General features: G+C 35.1%; 1 protein-coding gene across 2 annotated transcripts; it reads left to right on the forward strand.

Moving 5' to 3' along the window:
* Nucleotides 1-20,476: 20,476 nt before the first annotated feature.
* On the forward strand, nt 20,477-23,871 carry LOC129424023 (15-hydroxyprostaglandin dehydrogenase [NAD(+)]). Of its 2 annotated transcripts, none has more exons than XM_055180567.2 (8): nt 20,477-20,527; nt 20,946-21,051; nt 21,456-21,579; nt 21,702-21,808; nt 21,896-21,992; nt 22,202-22,278; nt 22,776-22,939; nt 23,103-23,871. In XM_055180567.2, exons 2-8 carry the CDS (start codon nt 20,950-20,952, stop codon nt 23,251-23,253), a joined length of 822 nt encoding a protein of 273 aa, XP_055036542.1. In that variant the 5' UTR covers nt 20,477-20,527; nt 20,946-20,949; the 3' UTR covers nt 23,254-23,871. The 2 variants fall into 2 exon arrangements, with proteins under 2 accessions (XP_055036542.1, XP_073727246.1); XM_073871145.1 differs by lacking the exon at nt 20,477-20,527 and adding an exon at nt 20,651-20,670 and having other exon boundaries at nt 20,944-21,051.
* The last annotated feature ends 1,736 nt before the right edge of the window (nt 23,872-25,607 follow it).

The following is a 25,607-nucleotide window of genomic DNA, read 5'->3' on the forward strand; positions in this document are numbered from 1 at the left end:
TTTGTCTATTTTTCCGTTTTATGTATAATTAAAAAAAGTATTTATAATAATTATGCAAGGTACAAAGAATAATAGACAAACAAGTCATTACCTGAAAGAAAAAAATGTTGATACATAAGAGTCCCACCACCTCCCGCTGTCATCCACCGTTGAATTTAAATGCTGGCAATAAATTAAAATGCCGGCAATGATTTTAAATGTTGGCCATGATTTTAAATGTTGCCAATGAATCTGTATGGAAAAAAATTATTGGTTTAGCAATTTGTCTAATTTTCTATTTTTGTATAATTAAATTTTTTTATAGAAATTATGCAAGGTCCAAAGTATAATAGACAAACAAGTCATTACCTGAAAGAAAAAAATGTTGATGCATAAGAGTCCCACCACCTCCCGCTGTCATCCACAGCTGAATTAAAATTCTGGCAATAAATTAAAATGCCGGCAATGATTTTAAATGTTGGCAATGATTTTAAATGTTGCCAATGAATCTGTATGGAAAAAAATTCTTGGTTTAGCAATTAGTCTATTTTTCCATTTTATGTATAATTTAAAAAATATATATTTATAGCAATTATGCAAGGTACAAAGTATAATGGACAAACAAGTCATTACCTGAAAGAAAAAAATGTTGATGCATAAGAGTCCCACCACCTCCCGCTGTAATCCACAGTTGAATTAAAATGCTACACTCTTAAGAAAAAAGGTTCTTCAAAGGTTCTGAAACGATGGTAAAGGTTCTATACAGAACCATAGCTTACTGAAGAACCCTTTTTTGGTGAAATGGTTCTTTGTCTTGGCTAAAGGGTTCTTTATTTCCCTCCATTTTTTATTTTAAATTTAGTCAGTTACTTTCAAGCTGCCTCTTGATTATTTTCACCTGTAAAAGCTCTGAATCATCAGTCCTGCTGAACTGCCTGCAGACTAACAACACAAACAGGTAAGAGAGGAAAATAATCATCATTTACTGTTAAAAACATTTTGAAAATTGAAGTTTTGTGTGTTCTTATTGTAATTTATTTATTTTATAACAGGTAAACTTTATACTGTAAGCTTCATTCCCTTTAAAGCAGGTAAGCTTCATACTGTTTTAAATGATAGGAGACTCTGCTGTAACAATGACTTAATGATTTGTTAAAGTGTTCAAAAGCATATACATGTATATTTTACATTAAGTTTATTAAACTAATTATGAAAAGAATGTGGTACAACATGTGTTTAGTTTTTTTATTGATATTTCAAAGTTTTTGTATGTGAGGTAATCTTACTGGGAGTGAAGGCAGTGCGTATGACAGCTTAATATGAGACACACATACTGTATTTAAAGGTGATGTATGCATGTTACTTTCAATGCTGACATTAAAATAAGAGTTATTTATTGTTAAAAACATTTTGAAAATTGAAGTTTTGTGTGTTCTTATTGTACTTTATATCGTTTATAACAGGTCAACTTTATACGTAAGCTTCATTCCATTTATAACAGGTAAGCTTCATACTGTTTAAATGATATATTTAGGGGACTCTACTTTAACAATGACTTAGGATAATGATTTGTTAAAGTGTTATAAAGCATATACATGTATATTGTACATTAAGTTTATTAAACTAATTATCAGAAGTATGTGGTACAACATGTGCTTACGTTTTTTTATTGATATTTCAGAGTTTTTATATGTGTGTGTGATCTTGTGGCACATTTACTTGTGATAACAGAATTATTTTTCTCTATCTGTTGTAGGTGGATCATGAGTGAAGCTCTGCAGGTCTTTCTTATCTTACTCTTATCTGACTAAATGTTCAGCATCATTGCAACAAAACAAAGAACATTGGATGGAGTATTGGAGTATTGGATGATCCCGTAAAGAAAATAATATGGACTTTTTTGGTGAGATTCTACAAAGATTGACACAATCCTATTGACTTTTATTTTTACAGTTAATAATGCATTATAAACATCCCATTCATTTGTATTCTATGTCATCGATCTGTTTGTGCTAAAATGTATACATCTGAATGTAATGTCAATAATATGTTAATATTCAGGATTTATTATCATTTGCATGTTTTGATGTTGCATGTCATGATTTTATTGATTTCATGTAATTGTAATTGTTGTCTATTTAAAATGATTTTAATTGCCAAATTTTATTGTTAATTTATTTAATATTGAAGCTGTTATTTAACATCCTTATCTTATTTGAGTAGTGATTTGTTATATTTGCATAATAATTAATATATTTATTCTGATTGTGATTTTAATGCACATATTTATTTTTGTATGACACCTCATGTAATGAAAAAGTGAAAATAAAAGTATGTTCTGATGTCTTGCAATTCTGTTTTTAAACTGTTAAACCTTATAAAGTGCTGTAAATAAGAAAAAACAAATAAAAAATAATCCTCCTGACTGCTGATAAATGAAAGGGTTCTTTATAGCACCACTGAGGTTCTATTTAGCACTTTTTCAAGGCAAGGTTCTATATAGAACCATCTAAAAAAGGGTTCTATATAGTACCAGAAAGGGTGCTGCTATTGTTACAAGCTGAAGAACCCTTATTTGGTACTATATAGAACCATTTTTCTTAAGAGTGTAGCAATAAATTAAAATGCCGGCAATGATTTAAAATGTTGGCAATGATTTAAAATGTTGCCAATGAATCTGTATGAAAAAAAATTCTTGGTTTAGCAATTTGTCTATTTTTCCATTTTATGTTTAATTAAATATATATATATTTATAGTAATTATGCAAAGTACAAAGAATAATAGACAAACAAGTCATTTCCTGAAAGAAAAAATGTTGATGCATAAGAGTCCCACCACCTCCCGCTGTCATCCACCGCTAAATTAAAATGTTGGCAATGATTTAAAATGTTGCCAATGAATCTGTATGGAAAAAAAATTATTGGTTTAGCAATTTGTCTATTTTTCCATTTTATGTATAATTTAAAAAAAGTATTTATAATAAATATGCAAGGTACAAAGAATAATAGACAAACAAGTCATTACCTGAAAGAAAAAAATTTGATATATAAAAGTCCCACCACCTCCCGCTGTCATCCACCGCTGAATTATAATGCTGGAAATAAATTAAAATGCTGGCAATGATTTAAAATGTTGCCAATGATTTAAAATGTTGGATATGAATCTGTATGGAAAAAAATCTCGGTTTAGCAATTTGTCTATTTTTCCTTTTTATGTATAATTTTTTAAAATAAATATAGTAATTATGCAATGTGTAAAGAATAATAGACAAACAAGTCATTACCTGAAAGAAAAAATCTTGATGTATAAAGGTCCCACCACCTCCCGCTGTAATCACCGCTGAATTAAAATGCTGGCAATAAATTAAAATGCCGGCAATGATTTTAAAGTTTGGCAATGATTTAAAATGTTGCCAATGAATCTGTATGGAAAAAAATTCTTGGTTTAGCAATTCGTCTATTTTTCCATTTTATGTATAATTAAATATATATATATATATTTATAGCAATTATGCAAGGTACAAAGTATAATAGACAAACAAGTCATTACCTGAAAGGAAAAAATGTTGATGCATAAGAGTCCCACCACCTCCCGCTGTCATCCACCGCTGAATTAAAATGCTGGCAATAAATTAAAATGCTGGCAATGATTTTAAATGTTGGCAATGATTTTAAATGTTGCCAATGAATCTGTATGGGAAAAAATTCTTGGTTTATCAATTTGTCTATTTTTCCATTTTATGTATAATTAAAAAAATATTTTTAATAATTATGCAAGGTACAAAGAATAATAGACAAACAAGTCATTACCTGAAAGAAACAATTTTGATATATAAAAGTCCCACCACCTCCCGCTGTCATCCACCGCAGAATTATAATGCTGAAAATAAATTAAAATGCTGGCAATGATTTAAAATGTTGCCAATGATTTAAAATGTTGGATATAATTCTGTATGGAAAACAAATCTCGGTTTAGCAATTTGTCTATTTTTCCTTTTTATGTAAAGAATAATAGACAAACAAGTCATTACCTGAAAGAAAAAAATGTTGATGCATAAGAGTCCCACCACCTCCCGCTGTAATCCACTGTCATTTCACCTAAGTTTTATAAATAGGAATATAAAGAGAAAACACATTTATTTCGTTGTAGTATGTCTTGTCATATTAAGCTTAATTGCAATACCGGTTATATTATAGATACCCGATTATTTAAAAATCATAATTGTTGACTTCCCTAATTATGATTATTAATGACAATACATCAAAATGTCTAAATGTTTTATAACTTTGAGGCAACTGAATGCCATATTCTTCATAAACATTCAAAAGAAACTGGTCCACTTGATTACTGCTTGTAGTCTCCAAATGTCAACAAATTCTACATTAAAACTAATCAAAGCTAAAATCTGAAGTAATCATAATATATTTATATATTATATAATATTTATTTTTATATGTTATATTTGAGGTACACAGACAGGCTCCAGAAAAGCGACCTTTAAACTTTATCCGCACTGTAAACGCGCTGCGCATTCAGTGTCCAAGCACAATAAACGTGAAGTAATGAACAACAGTGATAAATGGAAAGGTTGTTTTTGTGTGTGTTGTTTTTACTTCTTTTGCCTTTTAATGTTGTACCACATTAAGTTTTAAGTTACCTTTAAGTTAACCATTTTTTAATCAGTTATTAAAAAAGGCGTTCAGAATGTACAAGTGAATTGTATGTCAAATCATATGCTTTAATAAAAAGACGTTTGAAAAATAGGGGAGAACTTAGGGAACGAGGACACACAGGTGAAGGGCATAAGCTAATATTGAATAATAAACAAGGAAACCAGGGGGCAGGGTCAAGACTTAAGACAAGGTACACAAAACATAAACACAAGCCATGTGACTCTCCACACAAAACAAGACAACAATAAGGGCTGCCATGATCCTGTCACATGAAACACGTATAAAGACGTACAGAGCTGACAGGATCATGACACAGATATCCCTGCCTTCCTCATATGCTCCGATTTTGGTCAAAGCTTATCGATCTAAAAAGCGATGATTGGCCAGCTTACCAGTACGTTGTGATTGGCCTGAATACCTCTAACGCCAACCGGAAATGTGGCGCTCTTACAGTGTTTTGAAGATTAGCTCACAATGCAGTACTGACAGGAGTTAATAACGTCTTTACTAACTTATCAATACAAGACGAATCTGACCCAGAAAATGCAGATGACCAAGCTGATCGATCAACTTTACCAGTACGGCTTGAGCAAGATGAAACAGATTGGTAAGGTAAGGATACTAAAATATAAACCATGTCTGTATTTGTGATCATATTGAAACGACAAACAAAAAGCGCTACTCTGCACTGCACAGCTCGTGTTTGAATCATGGTTTAGTCAGCCGTAAATTCATTAAATATATAAACATAGACTACAAACAGGCTGTGACTCAGATGCGGGCGGAATTATGATAATGTCGGTCTTGTCTACATCACCAATCCCAGGAAGTAAACTGTTGCCTACAATCCGTGTGTTTGTTGTAGTTCAAGAAAAGAGATTTACGTTGGAAATTATAACTTGCGTCATCGTTTACTTTGGGACACACAGTGCGTGTGCTTGCTGTTTATAAGAAAAAAAAGCGCGTGAGAACGCGCAGCTGGTGTTTGCAGAGTTACATAAAAAACAATGCGCAGCTCGTATCGGAGTATCGATTCTGCGGGACACGAGTATTGGAATCATTTTACATTTTCAGTATCGATATGTATCGAAATATCGATAATTTTGACAACACTACTTTGGGATTTGTACCTTTTGCATATCGTTAACATGTACTAATACACACTTACACACCAAAGGAAATGTAAAATCGTGAATTGAATAATTGGTGCCCTTTAAAGTCCCTTCATCTCCCACTGTCACCTCTGAATTGAATTGCTGGCAATGCCTATTCTGTATGGCAACAAAGTTCATGTTTTAGCAACCACTGTCACACTGAAGAAACGTGTTATTATTTTAACCACCCAGCCAAATTTATAACAAAGTGTTTATATATTGCTCTCTAATTTTGATCTGGACTATAAAGCCTGCCAATCAACATTAAACTACCAATAACTGCAAACCTGTTATTTGATTACTGTCATGTTGCCAGATATTTTTACGAAAAACTGACAAAAATAATTGGACATAAAGAACAAAATAATTTCAAACTTGTCTTTTTTAGAAAACATTCAGAAACATCCCTCACACTAACCTGCACCAAATGCCCTATAGCACCCTATGTCAATGGGGTGGTACCCTCAAAGGTTCAGTTTTGTACCTTTATGAGTAGGCTATACAACACATTGAAATATTGTACCCCAAAAGTACAACATTACAGCTTAAGCACCTATTTCATACCTTAAATGGTAAAGACAAATGTTTTGTACCACTAACATTTATCTGGTACAAATTGGTCCTTAAAGGTACACAATAGGTCCTTAAGTTATAATATTGTACCCCAAAAGGTACAACATTTCAATGTGTTGTATACCCATAAAAGGTACAAAACTGAACCTTTGAGGGTACCACCCCAGTGACAGAAAAGATACAGTTTTAAACCTTTTTTCTGACTGTGGATCTGGCATCATATTTTGTCTTTTTTGTCTATGATAATGACACTCTTTGATAATGACATTTTGCGTGCGAGCAAATTGTGCGTCTTCCGATGAGTTTAGTGTGCGTTCACATACTCTCTGTTTCCGAGCCGAGCGCTGATGAGGGGGCGTCTGAAATACCAAGGGGGGTGATCACATGAATACATAGAATTCTCCCAGCTAGAAAATACATATAGCTTTGGTATGTTCCTTAAGTTCTAACGTGTTATAAACAAGCATCTCGGTAATACAACCACAAAAATTGCAGCTACAGCGAGCAACAAACAGAGCTCTGACTATAAGAACAAAAAAGCTATATATTAGCACAACACTGCTTATTTGGAAATGCTTATAAAAATCCAAATAATTTACTCACCCCCATGTCATCTAAAATGTCTTTCTTTGTTCAATCGAGAAGAAATTAGGTTTTTTGAGGAAAACATTCCAGGAATTTTCTCATTTTAACAGACTTTATTGGACCTAAACAGTTTACAGTTTCAACACAGTTTTAAAAGGCTCTTAACGATTCCAAACGAGGCTTAAGGGTCTTATCTAGCGAAACGGTTGTCATTTTTGGCAAGAAAAATATGCACTTTTAAATCACAACTTGCACCAGTCATGTGACGCGCCATGCTTACGTAATTGTGTAAGCACGTTGAAAGGTCACGCATTACATATGAAACACACTTGCAGAGAATTTTAAACAATAAATTGACACAAAGACAATTTATAGCCAAGAGAGGCCATGCACTTGTTATTTTTGCTTGCTTGTTTTCTTGTGATCACGACTTAATTTCTCGTTATCTCGAGATAACAAAAGTTGTTTTCTCGTGATCACGACTTAAAGGCGGAGTCCACGATGTTTGAAAAACGCTTTGGAAAAGGAGACAGGCCGACTACCAAAACACACTTATAGCCAATCAAATCAAATCAAATGCCGGGTTGCGTATGTGTGGGGTGGGTCTATCAACAGAAGGTCCAGCTTCTATTGGGGTAGGGGCGTGTTTGTTTAGGTGATTTCAAATATCATGGACTCCGCCTTTAAAGGCAGGGTATTGATTTTGAAAAATGCTAACCATAGCCTACTAGCACTGAAATCACGATCCCACCCTCCATTCAAATCCAAAAGCCACGCCTCCTCCAAAACACATGAACACGCACAGACCAGACATCCACGATCCACATCCCATGTCTCATTCATCAGTGAGAAAACTTTGCAGGACAAAGTAAATAACACAACCAACATAAACCACTGTTTTAAATCGGAATTAGTTAAAGCTTGTTTTCGGTTGTATAGTATATATCATTATGCTAATTCGTAAAGGAACACAAACTTCATAAGCAACACAATGTTTCATCAAAGTAGAATATCTGAATCCATCTAAATACAATCATATCGCGTACCTACCTTACCAAAAGAAACATGACCCTTTCAGACCCCTTGCCTCCCGCAGCTTTTTGCATCATGTGGTAAAGCAGTAAAGTTGCCTATGTTGTTCTGGGTTTTTGCTCTTTGCTGATCCAGACGGTTTTTGTGGTTGTTGTTTCAAAAAAATTATTTTGTTTTGTGGCTCCTGTGCATGTAGTCAATTCAGCAGGAAAGTTTGCCATTCTGCCTCTGTTTACAGATGGGAGGTCAGTACACGTGAACGCGCTGATGACGTGTGGTGTCTGCGTGAACAGGTTGCGCAGTGGCATATGCAAAACACGTTCAAAGATGAGGGGCAAAAGTTGCATGCGTACAATTATTGCATTCGGTATGAGTTCAATGATTTGTTGAACATTTTTTGGTCCTAAGCCTTTCACAGATGTGAGGAGACATTTAACCAGCATAACTAAAAATGTTTCTGGATCAAATCAGATACCCTACCTCTTAATTTCTTCTTGTAATTATGACTTTATTTTCTCGAGATAACAAAAGTTGTTTTCTCTTGATCACAACTTAATTTTCTCATGATCTCGGGATAACAAAAGTTGTTTTCTTGTTAGCATGACACACACTGCATACTAATTTGGTTGTCACTTCACCTTTTAATTCTACAACCGAATTAACTCAACACAACCGAACAACTAGTTAATAAAGTATTTAAACGTGCATCATGAAAATGACAGGTCTCTCTACTGATAAAATAAATGCTGAAAAAAAGAAAGTCTTCTGTATGCACTCTGCAGAAAATGACACAGGCACGAGCGTTGGCTGACTAGTGTTGCCAGATCTTGGACAAAAATAAACAGCCAACAAGAAAATCCAATATTAAACCGAAAAAAATTCAAATGCCTTCTCTCAAATACCAAAATATTGGGACCGGAATCTTCACACTTTAATAACACCAAAAACTTGATCGCTTTATGTGCCAAAAGCCATAAACGGTTAAGCGCCGTTATGTAATAGGTATGTAAGTAAAAAAAGACGAGGACCTGGCAACACTGCAAGACAACGCCAAGACGAAGGTTTATTACAAAACATAACGCTGTTAAATTATTTTGGTCAAAGCTGTGAGTGATAAGCACGCGAGAGGGCAGAACGTTGCTATGGTTATATCATCACACTTTTGGTAGTGTGTCTGGTTCCGTACAGACACGAAACGAACATTTAGGGGATTCACTCCCGCATTTAAATGCGGTTGTCACTCCCGAAAGTTTGCAGTGTGTGTACGAGGTCCATCCAAATGTAATAATGTAATTTCCTGTCCATAATAATTCGTGTATTTTGAAGTGGACTGCTGATGCATATGAGTTCCCAGATCCCATTTAACATTAATAGTGATCTGAGGGGGCGACGACAACCCGATTCGATCGGAGAGCTGCTGTGATCTACAGTCAGTCAGCATACGCGCTATAACACATGTGCAGTCTCAAGCGCGCCTACGGTTGCTATGGCGATAACAACTGCCTCTTGTTTATAAAGTCACAACCACGCGCTGCACTTTCTTTCTCCCATTTTTTTTAAAAAATAATATTATTAATAAACCGTATTTTTATATATCTTAAATGTTTGATCAGAGCAGAGAGATATGGTAGCAAATAAGCAATGCACTGAACAATTATAAGTTAGCTCAAACGTTAAACAGTCATTAAAAAAAGAAAAATCCAATACACACTAACGTTATATACACTATATATAAAAACGCAAAGCTGTAATGTAAAGTCACCTGTCATCGGGACAGCAAGTAGACTTTTGAATCTGAAATAAGTGGAATTACTTTTCTAATCGGCAAGAGAGGAATACCCTACTGAAAAATCCAGCAAAGACCAGTATAAGCTGGTTTTAGCTGATTTAAGGTGGCAGTAGCTGGTCTAAACTGGTCCTCCCAGCCTGGCAAAGCTGGTCAAAACCAAGCTGGAAAACCAGCTAAAACCAGTTTACCAGCTTATGCTGGTTTTAGCTGGATTTATCAGTAGGGTAGACATAAACCTATCATAATATTTAGACCTATTTATTATATAGACCTACATTGTCTATCATTAATATACTATACATATTATTGTATAAAGTTTGATAGTCTTTCTACACCTCTCACAGTGTTAATAAAACGGGTCATAAAGTATTGCAGTAAAGACAGCACAATCAGTACAATCAGTTAATGCCAAGGAGGGTCCAAATCAAAGGGTTCTAGTCAGAAATTACTAGTTGTTTGTCGAATCACATGTATAGTATAGTTTTAAAAATATGTATACCTGTTTATTTCAGTATGATATCTACATGATAATAAAATATATATAATAAAAAATTTCTCTAGGGAAGACATAGCGCAAGACGTATTGTTATCGCATCACTTACGTCTTTTGGGTCGTCATGTTTCCTTTGGTGTGACAGGGATGAGGTGGGACCATAGGGTGGGACCCATCAAGACAAGAGCGTTGACACAATTTGAACATGGACCTGGATTTGACAATTCCAGCTTCCCTGCTGGATTCCGTTATGTGCTGCCTTTGGCGCTTGTCCAAGCCAGCTGCAATTGCCTTCTCAAAAATATTTTTTGTTGAGGAGTTAAATTACGTTAAAAACTATTTATATTGTTTGTGTCTAACAAAAAAATAGTACAATTAATTAAATAAATAATAATAAATTAAATACATTTTCTCAAATAATTAAGACGAAATGTCAAATAATTACAATAATTAAAGTACATATCTTACACGAGTGTCTAGCAACGTCTGCTCTCCACACTCGCCTTCACCGTTCTGAGTTCTGCGTTCTATATGACGTCATATATAGGGGAATTTCATGAAACACGTCTGTGTCACGTGACGGTTTCATGGGGCGCACGTGTGTTGCCGGGGTTACGCGTCTGGGGCGAGCGCTACTTAATTTCCGGTCTCCGATTGTTTAATGATGTGATGTGACTGTCTAAACTGAACTCTGGAACAAATACCTCGTCAAAAATAACAAATGTTTTGGTTTCCTAAAGATGAGCCGAGACAGCGATCATAGATCACAGCTGTGAAGGGAGGTTTGGCAGCCGATCTGTAGTTAAGATTGTAAACGAACACATTTTACACAGTAACGTTGTAAGCTCAGTGTAGTTTTTGATACACTTTCGCTATGGTTTTAACAAAGGTAAAATGTTTTTCAGAAGTAAACTACTCTTAAGGGCTTTATTTTTTATTCTTTGCAGAGTTTACCGGAAGTTACGCTTGTTCAAAGAAAACCGTTATGTTGTTGACTGCTGAAACCGCCCACAGGATGATGAAACCGGGCAAAAAAATTAAATGCATGTCGTTTTTCTTTAAATATAAACAGTTCAAAGCAGATATAAACAGTATATTTTTTTCGAGGTTTTATCTTGAGGACTTTGTTTCAGTTTTAATTTTAAGAAAAAAAGTGAAGTTTGTTGTTTTACCGATTATCATCATAACCGCAGTTCCGTTTTAGCGACAGCGCACCCTACTAAAATGGATGAACCGCACTTTTAGCAATAGCACATGAACACTCACAGTGTGACTACCATAGGTGAGTACTGAACATAAGTCAAGTTTAAACATTTCAATTTCTACAAACATTTTTGTTCTCTGCAAAACTATCTATTTGATTTTATTTATGTGTGTAGTTTTGATGATAATTTTACCCAGCTATCCTGTGAATTTCTGCTACCAATCAGCAGTAACTTTAGCTTTAAATTGGCATAGATCGATGATATCCATAATCTTATCTTATTTTATTATAATATCTTATATTATTATTATATAATTCAACATATTTATCTTCTTATAATTCTATTATATTATCTGAAATGTAGGCTACTGTGGTATTTTGTGTTGTAAACTGTACTGCGATTCTTTTTTAATCTTTTAATTTCCAGATGTTTCTGTCAACTAGTATCCTGTCATCAGTATGGAGCTCACAACAAGTTCCAAGAGTACAAAAGACAGCAGGTATAAGCCTGTATCTTCATCTAAGGAACATATGCTGCAGGTGTTTTTTAATCTGATTTACAGTATAATCTGTGAATGAGTCTTTATTTTGGGACACTTTTTTCTTAAGGCTGCACAAAACCAGAGATGTATAATAACGAAGTAGAACTACTTCACTACTGTACTTAAGTACTAAAAGACAGTATCTGTACTCTACTGAAATATTATTTTTTTCTCCTACTTCCACTTTTACTTCAGTACATATTTTCTTTGATTTTAATACTTTTACTCCAATACATTTTTTATGTGCTGCATAGTTACTCGTTACTCTCAAATGTTACAAATCATGGTCACATGGTGGTCTGAACCAATATTGGAGATAGTGAAGGGCGACCCCTCCCTCTCACTCACAAATATGAGCCGGGGTTGTGGACAAATGTGAAGCGAAGAGAGAACCAAAGTGCGCGAGAAAGACAGAGAGAAAGAGAGAGAGAGAGAATGTGCAAGAAAGGGCAGGTGTGCGCGAAAGAAGGAAACCTAAATTCAATGAAACACCTTGTACCTTTACCTATTACCATTTTATCGACTAATATTTCATTAATTCTGAATTCTCTATCTCCATATCAGTTAAATTAATCTGAATTATCTGAAGATTCATGTCCATGTACTCCTGCTACAGCCAAAGGAATTGTGAGTGTCCTTTAGCTTAAACATTTGAAATAATATAAACAATATTATATTTAAACTTTTGACTGTTTTCTTTAATAACTACATTACACAATACTTGTACTTTTACTTTCAGTACTTGAGTAGTATATTTTAAAATAAACTACTTGTAATACTTAAGTACAAAACATGTTTAACACTTTAGTACTTCCACTTAAGTGCTGTGCTCAAAGACTACTTCAACTTCTACTCAAGTCACTTTTTGGATAGAGCACTTGTACTTTTACTCAAGTCTGGGTCCCTAGTACTTTATACATCTCTGCACAAAACACAACATAACTTCACACAGCTGAGCTTCATGGATGAAGTGCGGTTCATCTGTGGTGTTGTGTTACCAGACCATTGCCTAACCATGTCATTTATTTGTATGTGTTCCTGCTCTTTGAAAGCTTTCTGTATATAAAAGCATAGGTGAAAAATTTACTCGAAAAAAATGTTGGGTTATTTTCAACCCAGCGTTGGGGCAAAAACGTATGATCCCAGCCCGTTGTGTTGTAATTTAGTCTATGCTGGGTTCTTTTAAACCATTATTGGGTCAAATATAAACAGCATTTTTTAGAGTGTGGTGTTACTTATCTATGTACTTGTGTATAATGGCTTACTGTTCAGTATTGGTATAATGGCATATTTAAGTTAACCATTTTCTTGTTTTTTTTCTAGGCTTCATCTACATCTTACATCTGTGCTGCAGTATTTGTTATTCCTCTCTGATCCGGATTACCATCCCAGGTGAATGTATTTTTTAGGTGTTATCAATATTTGTGTTCACCTAGCAGTGTTTGTGTTCTAAAAAATTTGCAGCATCCCTCCTTCAGCCCATCACCTCACTCTTGGTACCTATCCCTGTCATGGGTTCAGGCCAAATTTTGAGCTCAGAGTGCTCCCCCCAGACAACAATATGCATTCATTATCATATCTGAATACATGTTAGTCCAAACTCATGAATTAGTGACAAACGATTAAAGGAAGAAGGGAACACATTTAATTGTCCAGTATGTAGTGCTTCAGAATCTTACATGTATACCTGTACATTCTTGATATGCTTCCAGTCATCCTTGTGTCTTGCTTCTCTCTAACCATTGAAATGTCTGCTTGAGATCTAATGATGGCAAAGGACATTGCACGACATTCCGATAATGAACTAAGTAATAACATTTTCATTAATATGGCCACAGGTGACATTTAACTGAGTCTAAGCAGTTTCAGACAAAGACAAAAAAATCTGAAGTGTAATATATTGGAAAGAATGGATGCTGTGAATAATTTGGGAAGTTCAAATTGCACTTGCACAGTTCAGAAGTTATCTTTAGATATACAGTACAGTAGCACCTCAAGTGAATTCGAAATGAATATTTTTTTTTCTACTTAATTAATCACCTTGTAAATAGTTTGTATAACATTTTGTATATATGATCAAACATTCGCAAAAAACCCAGATGAAATTTGATTACCAGACATATTGATAATTTCAGGATATGTAAGCATGCCCTGCACTTATATTTAAAACATTGACCATTTCTTAACAATTGACATTTATTTGACAATTTTCTCAGGTCTGTGTGCTTGTGCTGCAGTCTCTCTATGCAGGACATCAACATGCAAAAGGCGTTCAAGCCTTCCACCATCCAGGACCAACAGGCGGTTTCCAGAAACTCTGAGATGTACCAGCGCTGTGACATAACACCTTCACTAAACATCCTCACACCATACAGGTATAAACATCTCACAAAAACTGTCTGGTGCAAACCTTAGAAACATACAAAATGTTTTTTGCCTAAAGACGTTAACACCTATTTTTATTGAGCAACAAGATTTTTCTAGCATTGTGACATTTTATGAGATCTCTTTTGAAACTAGTGAAGACACAATGCTTAATAAATGTATTAGACCACCATCCATTGTAATGTTTGTGCCACAGCTGCCCTTAACTAACAGTATTGGTGATTAACAAAATATTATTTATTTCTGTAACGGTTAATCTAGCAGTACGTGTAAGTAACATTAGTACTGTATTTCTAATGCTAAAATTTAAAATGTAGTGTTTTACAAGAAAGGCACTTTTTTTTAATTGGCTATTACAGTTATTTACTTGCAGTCATTATTTTACACTTGATTGAATTCTGTGTTACCCCAAATTTGGGTATAAAATGAATCCAGTTTGACATTAATCACTTCAATGCGGATAAAATGTTAGGAACTCTTTGAAAAAGAAAGAGTTCATATTAAAGCACTCAATGCTTTGAGACAAATAGACAGGTGGTCTAAAAAGTGTTTAAGGACTATATGTGAGATTTCTGGGTTTCTTTTTCTTAGAAGAAGCAGCTGAGACCCAGGAGATTTATACAATAGTTTGTGTGTGTGCTCGCCAATCAATCTTAAAATGTAGATATTAAAGAGATCTTCATGTCATCCCCCATATGGGTTTTATATAAAAAAAATATGAATTCAAATTACCCATTTTTTCTTTCATACAATTAATGCGATATGGCTGAGGCAATGATAGAATGACAAAATGACAGAATGCTCATTTTAGGGAAAACTACACCTCTTTGAGCTACCACTTTTTTCTGTCAATTGTGAGTGTTACACTGCCCTCTACTGGGCAATTGCTTATCATTTACAAACGTTTTCATATTTTTCATGTGTACATTTTCACTTGGCTCCCCATCATAGTTTTGTTAAACATTTTTGGGTGCCATTCATAACAACTTGACTTTACCAAAAACAGTCCAGAGTTGATCATGATGTGGTATTGGCATGCAGTCATTGTTTTTAGTACAATTCTTAAGGCAATGTTAGGTTGTTAAGACATTTTGTAACATTATGTGCTTAAACATTTATCCCGTATAATCACTTTACAGCGGCTATAAATACTCAAGCCTTTCGTCCCACCTGCACCTCCATTCCCTCCCCTCATCCTCTCATCACAGACTGCACTTCAGTTACTGGCCAGGTACCATTGCTATCCTCATATAATCCTATAGACCATCTCCTCCTGCACCTCCCGCTCCCTACACCTCCTCTACTCCACATCCTGTATCAAAATAGATTTTGGAGATTTACTGTAGGCCTTTCTTTGTGTTTAGAGAGGTACTATGCAAAAGCACTGTTTTAGAAGAGTTGAGACACGTGACAAGTGTGAAATTATGTGGTTTTGTGTGTAGAGTTTAGAAAGAGAGAAAAACTTTTAGAAATTCTGATACCAGTTTTAAAAACTATGTGCATGTAAATATATGCTGGGTTGTTTTAACCCATTAGGTAACATATGGACAAACCCAACCGTCGGGTATTAAAGCAACACTATGTAGGTTTTTTTACCTTTAAAGGAACAGTATGTAAGAAATTTATATCAATTAATCATAAAATGGCCCTGATATGTCACTAGACATTAAGAAATCATTTTCATTTCAAATACTTATATCACTGACAACAGTGGTCCGGCCAGGATATTCTCATTTAAAAAGTGGAGTTGCAGCCCTCAACTGATGTTTATGTTGTCATTTTGTGTATTGGCCACCATTAGGGTGATTGCAGTACCAGTTTTAGCCACACGTTTTGTAATTGCAATACCAGTTTTGGCCACAATCCTACATACTGTTCCTTTAAATAATGTTTTTAAAATTATTTTAGTGATAGAACAACTTTTTACTGGACAAATTGTACTGTTGCTGCAACCTGAGCAGCCTCCTAGCTGCTACAAGCACACTCTGAAAGTGGCGAGCCCACAGCCCCGCCTCTCCCTCTGCCTGCAGAAGTGTGTCTGATACCAGGCACTGTTGCGCTTTTCAACCACATGGGGGAGCTGTAAGTCATTTTTACATGGAAACTACATAGTGTTGCTTTAAAAACGTTTATGCTATAAGAGTCATATTTTTGAGCTTTCAGTTAACTGAATCAAATAATCCAGCCTTAACCAATATAACTATAACAGGCTGCCTCTAAGAGAAAAATCCTTTATTATATCATTGATGTTTCTTTGAATTATGCATCAGTCCTGACCTCTTTATTTCATGATGGTTAGTGATTCTGTTTAAATGTACAAGATGAGTAGAGATTTGATGATATTAAGCAGTCTGTCTATGGTGCAGAAATAAACTTGGTGGGACATAATAACGTGTGATACTTCTCACACACGTTATCTGCTGCACTTTATTCTTGTGCGTGTGTCAAAACCGTCTTACTGTGGAAAACAAATTGCTTTCATTTCAACAGGAAGTTGCCTAAACCATCACGCTATTTTGTTTTAACCTTGGTGCTTAAACCATTTCCTATATATTTTATCTTAAGTGTGAGATATGTGATGTGTTCTCTTACAGGAGCTTTTCAGAAAGATGGGGAAAGGTTTGGCAGCATAGACAACATAATTGTTATACATAAATTATTCAGTTACATAAAAGGGTTCAAGTATGCATTGACAAAAATAGTCTCTGCTGTGGAGAAGGTCAGTTTTTCTTCCCCGTTTTCCTGTTTTTGTCAAATGAAGCAGCCGCCTTCGAGGTTAGAGGGAGTTTAAGAAAGAGAGTTGTTTTTTTTCTGCAAGTTCGGGAGTGTTGAACAACCAAATTTTATGATTTATTGTTTGCAAACAATAGAAGAATATGTGATGTTTCACATACGAGTGTTGGGTATTTTTATCTATAAATACTTGAGATTAAAATGAGAGCTTTGGGGACAGAATTCACTGTTACCTTTGCTCCCAAGATCTTGTAAAAACCTTTATCATCTTGAAGTCTAAATAAAATGATAAAAGTTTACACAGCAACATTATGTGTAACAATCCAGGGATCATTGTTATAAAATCTTGGGGAAAAAACTTTTAAAGCTTATCTTTATGTTAATTTTGAGTACCTATAGAGTAGAATTAACCATATAAGGACTTCGTCAGTACTTCCTGCAACGAAATTGCTCATAAAAAAATAAGGCAGGATTACAGAAATACTCTGTCATACTTCCAACTTAGCTAAATTGAACCTGAAACAGTTTATCTGTCTTTCCATCCCTAGATCCATGGTTTTATCCATCAATCTATGTAACAAGTCGAAAACTGTTTGAAACACATTTGTACTTCTTGTAACGTTTTCGTAACATGTAACACTAATCATTCAGAACCATCAGCTGTCTATTGGAAGATGCAGGAAAGCAGCTACGACAGGCCCAAACATCAGGTGTCCAATGCTATCTTGTGTCTTTATGTATGATGGGGACATGAATTTGACTCTCAAGTTAAGAAAGGTATACGTAACATGCATAAAAAGTTTGGTGATTATAATGTAGGTGAAGCTGACCATACTTGTTTACAGTAGTTAAAAGGCCCATGTGTGGACTTTTGCCCAGCAATAAAGCTTGACAACTGCGTAGGCCCTAATTTAAAGCTGAAAGCATGGGTTTACCATTTAAAAAATTGGTTTGGGGCAATTGCAGAGATTGACATGTCATGGGAGTGTCACTTTAACATTCAAGTACTGTATAATAAGAAAGCACAACTTATTTTCTTATTATTTAAAGGGGACGTTTCACAAGACTTTTTTAAGATGTAAAATTAATCGTTGGTGCCCCCATAGTACACATGTAAAGTTTTAGCTCAAAATACCCCACAGATAATTTATTATAACGTTGAAATTCCCACTTTGTAGGTCTGAGCAAAATGTGCCGAGTGTGTCCTTTTAAATGCAAATGAGCTGATGAAATGCAAACAATGATTGCCATGATGGTGGTTTGTTGAAATTGAAACTCAATAGTGCTGTTACTTATTGTCTCTCTCTCTCTCTCTCTCTCTCTCTCTCTCTCTCTCTCTCTCTCTCTCTCTCTCTCTGCACTAAACATGAGTGCCATGGTTGGATAGTGCAGATTAAGGGGCAGTATAATTATAATAAGATCCCCTTTTGACATCACAAGGGGAGCCAAATGTCAATAACCTAATTTTTTCACATGCTTGCAAATCAGTAATAAATAGTTTTAACAGGAAAACTATTTATTACTGAATTGCAGAGTTGGATTGTTAAACAATTTCCCCTCATTTTTGTGTTCAAGATATTTTTTACAGTTCAGTTCAACTTTGTTTACAGAAGACATTTTTTCTGCAGTGTACAAGTGTCAAAACAACACATTCACACAATTCACAATAAAATTAACTTTACCTTGTATTTAAAGGTTATACAGCTGAGGGGAAAAATTCATATTTAAACCTATTTGTTTTACTAATAATAATTCTGTATCTAATACCAGAAGGGAGAAGGTCAAATTATGTGGTGGGAATCATCTGATAGTATACTTTGGGTTTTTCCCAAAACGTTTTTGCGGTATAACTGGGTCATAGACATCTGCTTCCTCCCTATTATTTTACTTTCCTGGTTACAATTCTGTCAAGACATTTTTTTTTCGCATGTAGAGAATTAAACCAACACACAATTGAAAAGATAGCAATGACCCAATGTAGGATCAGTTGAACATGCACGTCAGTGTTTTATCCACGTTAAATTACCTTAGTTTCCTCAGACAATCTTTGCTGCCCCCTCTTACACAGAACCTTAGTATTCGGAGAAAAGGACAATTTGTTACAGTGCAGTCTATGGTTCAGATTATTTGGGCAGTGTTAAACGGTGGCTCAGTGACGCACCTGAGTCATAGGCTAGCTCATGGTCCCGCCACTAACACAATCGTGAGCATCAGGTTGTAGCAGTTTTTTAAAGTCGAGAGAGACGGTGTCATGAGCTATATTCAGTCCCCCCTTGCTAATTCTGCCCCCATAGGACCCCGACTGGTACCTAGCACTAATGCCCCATGACAACGGCAGCTTTTCCACGAGTGGGCGTGGTTTCAGCGCTGACAGCCGGCACGCCCCTACCGTTTGATTTTCCACGAACTTATTTGATTTACTTGGTGTTTTTTCATTCAAATTCATCATTCAAATTTGGTTGTATGGTTAATAGCACCTTTTTCTGTGGTGTGACAAACTCAGGACACGTTCAGTATCTGACTTTACAGGCTTATCAATAATAGTTCAATCACATCTCCCGCTCTCCCTACTGACGTCATCTCAGGTGTCGCTCTGAGTTGGCCTCAGCTTACCCCGCTCCTCCTTTTTGTAATCCAGAGTGACAGCTCTTCTTCGGACCCAAACTGCTATTCGAGCCCCATCCAGAAACTTAACGATTAAAATCCAAAGGTACCTTTACCTCGCACTCACGAAGAGCACGGGTCAAGGTTGCTCAGCAAAGGCAGACGTGACGGAAGCTCCGAGCGCTTTGGAAAGGAGGAATGTTTTTGACATCTGGTGCAAGCTGGGGATGGGGGCGGAAATTCTCCCTAAATCCCCTGGGTTACAAGAAAAAACTGTTAGAAGTAACAGAGAGAGAGAGAGTTTGTTTGATTTTGTAGAAATAATGCAGTTTTTTAATTGCTTACAGTTTCGGAAACCAACACGCACACACAATCGCAACATGCAAAATGTCACACGTCTTGGGAAAAAAATAACACTTTCTAAACTTTGTGTTTGACACTAAGCACAAATGAGTGACAATGTATGTGCACGTCAAACCTAACACGAATATAACACATTTATCTGATATAACACTGTTACCTTTATTTTATTAGCCTATTTCAGATTTAATGTTTGGGATAAAGTAGAACAATACAATTTAGTCAGTATATAAAAGTAGCTCGAAAGAATGCGACCTTCATATTACATAAAAGCTAAAAACTAAGGGTTTAAATTAAAAAAGCACCTGAGACATGAAAGTGTTAGCCTATGTGTATAACTCCTCCCATTCACCCTTGCCTAATTTGCTCAACAACATCTGATAACAGTTAGTTGTCATCTGACCCTGTGTGACTGCAGAGGTAAGTCATGCACAGTATATTTACGGACGGTTTTGTTTAATATAAAACTTTGCAAGAGCATTGCACAAAAACATAACTTATGCATGAGTTGCACATCAACATAAGATAAAAGTTCGTTTTCATCTGACACTGTGTGACTGCAGAGATAAGTCATGCACAGTATATTTGCGGACGGTTTTGTTTCATTTAAAACTTTGTAAGCGCATTGTGCTTTCATGTAACGCCTCATAAACAGTCAAAGACGACGTCTGTACAAACACGATACCGAAAACAAGCGTTCAGAAATATAGACAGACGAAATATTTAAAGTTTAAGCTTGATTTTGACGCATACTGTATATCAGACGCGACGCGTGAATGATGCATTGAGTGTACACGCGCGCGCGCGCTCAAACGCTGCTGTGTGTTTTATTTTACAGACTGATGCGGGTGATGGATTTAACAGATAAAGTGTCTGTAGTCACCGGAGGAGCTCAGGGTTTGGGCAGAAGCTTTGTTGAAATACTGCTTAAAAACGGCGCAAAGGTAAACATGAACATCTTTTAATTTTTTTTTATCAGAAACGAGTTTTAAACAAACAAAGTTGATAGGTTGAGTATGCACAGCAGATATATACATATTGTTATTTGTTATTAGGTGTTCTTTTTTGTGGGAGGTGCCTGTTCAGCCTGTTTAAAGTTTAAATAAGAGGAACAGTACAGCCTAGAACCTAAACATGTTTGTTTTCCTGTTCCTGTATACATACATAAATACATACATATATGCTCATCCCTAACTTTTAAGTTAAATAAACTTCATATATACTTTTCTGAGTAAGTATATTGACTATATATATATACATATATATATACACACTCAAAATATTTACAAAACTGAAACATGGGTGATGTACTTTTTTGTATTATGACTGTAGTTTATTTTGATTACAGGTTGCTATCCTTGATGTGAATGAATCACTTGGAAATGAGTTGAAGGTCACACTTAATAAGCAGTATGGCTCAGACAGGACTGAATTTTACACTACTGATGTCACATCAGAAGAGCAATTTAAAGGTTTAATATGTAATGTATTAAATATTGTTAAATAACTGTACAAATATAGTTTACCAGGTTTTATCATCACACAGACTGTAAAAACAGTAAGGGAATATTCTCTAAAATGTTTTCCTTTACAGGAGTTTTTCAGAAAATTGTGGACAAATTTGGCCGCATAGACATTCTTTGCAATAATGCGGGGATCATCAATGAAAATAACTGGGAGAAATGTATTGCCGTAAACTTGGTACGAGGTATATTACTGTGTGTATGTCTATTTGTATATGTTTGTGTCTGCATAAAACATGTTTTCTTGTTAATGTGGTGATAACAGGGTGGAGTGGTCAAAGGAACATATCTGGCTCTTGAACATATGAAGAAGGATAAAGGTGGAAATGGAGGAGTCATTGTCAATGTTGCATCTATGGCAGGTCTGACAGTGTATTTACATTTTTATTTATTTAAAGGAATTTAATGAGCAACAATGCTGTTAAAATCTATTTACAGTATTTATTAAAAAATAATATATTTAAGCAAGACTACAGTGGCATGAGATTAAAAGTCTCATAGTAGACAAAACACACAAACTATTTTTCAAATACCAATATGTTTTGATTGAAACTTTGCTTTTCGGCTGCAGGTCTGGGTCCTCTGCCATCAGCGCCCATGTACACAGCTACTAAACATAGTGTGGTGGGATTCACACGTGCAATGTCTGTAGGTATTTTAAATGGTAAAGATAAGCATCTTAAAAAGAATTTGTGCTGGAGGAAGTCTTTGACCTTTCTCTCACCAGTAATTACAATGATTGGTTGCTATTTTTGCAATATTTCGAATGTTTAACATTTCAATAATGCCACAAAAAAAAACTCAAATCACAACCTTTCGATGTTCTTTGGAAACGATAAACTAACAATAAACAAATAACATCCACAAGTTGATTATATGCTGAAACATATAAGGTCTGTTTACTAATGTGAGCTACTGACATAAGCCACACTGAGAAACAGCCAATCAGAGCAGAGCTAAACATTATTATTCAAATAAGGTACTAACAGACCATTTCATTTTAAAGACAAATCCTAGGGTTTCTGGATAATTTTTTGAATGTAGATATCAGAGAACAATAATTGTGTGAATGCATTTTTGGGATCTTTAAGAAATGTTAGCAAATAAAATTTTAAAGATCTTGTTGTTTTTGCATGTGTCAACAGATGGTTTCCACATTTTCCAACTATGGGGTGCGGATCAACGCTCTGTGTCCAGGTTTTGTGAATACAAGCCTCCTGACATTGTTTAGTTCAGAAGAGCATGTCGGAAGGTTTATACATTTGAAGAATGTGTCAGAGAAGTTGCTAGAGCAGTACGGCTTTATAGAGTAAGTTTGAATCATGAGCAGACACCTTTATCCAGAAATGTTTCAAAATATAGTTACTTATGAGCTTGTACATGTAAAAGTTTATTTAAGGATTCTTCACTGGTGCTGCAGTTGTTGTTTGTATGGTTCTTGTATAGTTACATCATTGCCTGTGTATTTACAGGACGGATGATGTGGCCAAAGCCTTCCTTGCACTTGTGAAAGATGAGACCAAGAATGGAGAAGTGATGATGGTTAATGTTGATGGTGCGGCTTACGTTTCCTTCCCTAAACAAGTCAAGGATATTCCGTTTACTAAAGTTGACTTACAGTAGGCGGTCAACTTCTTTCTTTGCCAGTGCCAATGCCTAATGCCACTACCTAAATGAATAAGTTTCAGACTGAAGCTAGTATATGAAGAGCTCAGATGCAAAAGCCGCTAAACACCAACTCTGATATTCATGACATTGACCGAATGCGCTCGGCATATATTATACGTTCAGTTTAGCTTAAAATCTGCTTAATCCTGGCAACGGGCCATTCAGAAAAAGCAGTTTGTTGGCAAAACCCTTTAAATGCCATGTGGAGGTTTACCAAATATATTCGAAATATGGAGCCACATTCAAACTTGTATCCCTTGTTAGTACTTGGACTTGAATACAACCTGAATGTGGCAGTCACATTGATACGTGGTTGAAATGACTACTGCAGCATTTGCAATAAGGCATTTCAGTTACTGACTAATAATGGACTTGGAGAGTTTTGCATCTGAGCTATTCATACAGTATGTAATCTTGGCTTAGTAATGAAATGAATAGAAACTTTGTACTACCTCTTTTATTATTTTAATTTGTGCGGCATTTTATATGAATGGGTTTGCTATAGGAACAAATGTAAATGTAAACCCTGAAGGTTTAGGCAAACACAAATTAAAATGGTATTAAGATGAAAAATCTTGACTTCAGTCTCCATTTCTTAAATGAAGATGTATATTAAAGTATTTCTAAATATGGTTTTCTTTTAAATTTCACACCACAAAGAAGAATGAATACATTGTTCATTATTTTACAGTGCTGTTTCTAACATCCTGTTTGATATGCAAGTCAAGTGCAAAATGAAAATCTGTACTTAAGCAAAAACATATAGGGGAGGTTGCCCGGACAGGGATTATCTTAAACCAGGACTAGGCCTTGGTTTAATTAAGAAAAAATAGAACTAGTTTTAACAAACATGCCTTACTAAAAACATTACTTTTGTGCATTTTGAGTCAAAACAAAGGACATTGATGTATTTTAAGATATGTCAGTGCAAGTTGTTTTCAGTTTAGACATCTCTTACATTTATTTTAAGACTAGTCTAATCCCTGTCCAGGAAACCGCCCCATACAAAATCCTGTAAATGACCCTTAATGGATTCTGCCAACAAAGCAGTATTTCTAAAAAAGGCCTGAGGCTGGGATTTAAAGCAAAAGTATTTGATGAACATATAACCCATACGTGCCGAGAGCGTTTAAGCTCCTCATATTTTAATCCATGAAGAGACGATCTTTAAGTTTGTGGTATTGTGATCACTAAATACCCGGTGGGTCTTCACCTTAATGTAAGTCTATGACAGGTCTATTCAAATCTGCATCTATAAGGCGTCTATTCTGCAGGCTTCATGGTTAAAACACACCTTAACCAGAAAATCAAGATCTTGCCAAATTACTTGACAGTTCAGACAGGTGTGTAGTGGTTGTGGTTACATCTATTTAAGTACTAGATATAAAACACGCAGTATTATAATAGTGCTAGTTCCCAACACATTTACGCAACCGTATAATCACGCCATATCTACAGATATCTTTCTTAATAATTGTCTGCTAGCTGAAATAAATCAAACTATTCAATTTTACATTTAAAATGTTTATGAAACATTACACGGTTTGACATTATTGTATCACAAATTTTAATTTCTTCACTGAATTTTTGAAAAAAAAAAATAATGAAAATTTAGTGGACATATTTTAGTTTTTATGTCTTTGCATGTACACATGAAGTGGGGCTAAAATTGCATTGTCCCTTGTAAATGTATTTTATAGTTTGTGACATGACACTTAAATTTGAACAACATCAAATCTGTATTGTTATCTTAGTGACTCCAAATGACTGATTTAAACAAGATCAGACATTTCAACACACATCTATTACACAACACATGAAAAACTGGATTAGTTTAAACTGTTTGCAAGTGTACAGATTTCAGGTGCCCAACAACGAAACATTTTTCTTGCCAAGTTGCAAAAAACCAATCGTAGTTGATCTTAAAACAGAAAAATCCTGACAAGCTCTGACACATTGCAAAAACAACTAAAAATGTACTTTTAGGGGCGATTTCCTGGAAAGGGATTAGACTAGTCCTAGACTAAAGTAAATGTAAGAGCTGTCCAAACTGATAACATCTTGCACTGGCATATCTTAAAATACATCAGTGCGCTCTGTTTTGCCTCAAAATGCACACAAGTAATGTTTTTGGTAAGGCATGTTTGTAAAAACTAGTTATGTTTTTTCTTAATTAAACTAAGGCCTAGCCCTGGTTTAACCTAATCCCTGTCCGAGAAACCACCGCTAAATGTTAAAAAAAAAAATGATGGTCTCTGAATGCTTTTGAAAGATAGTTGAAGAGTCTTATTTCAGGCTGAAGTCTTGGC

The sequence above is a fragment of the Misgurnus anguillicaudatus genome, chromosome 9, assembly GCF_027580225.2.
Source record: "Misgurnus anguillicaudatus chromosome 9, ASM2758022v2, whole genome shotgun sequence".
Lineage (NCBI taxonomy): Eukaryota > Metazoa > Chordata > Actinopteri > Cypriniformes > Cobitidae > Misgurnus > Misgurnus anguillicaudatus.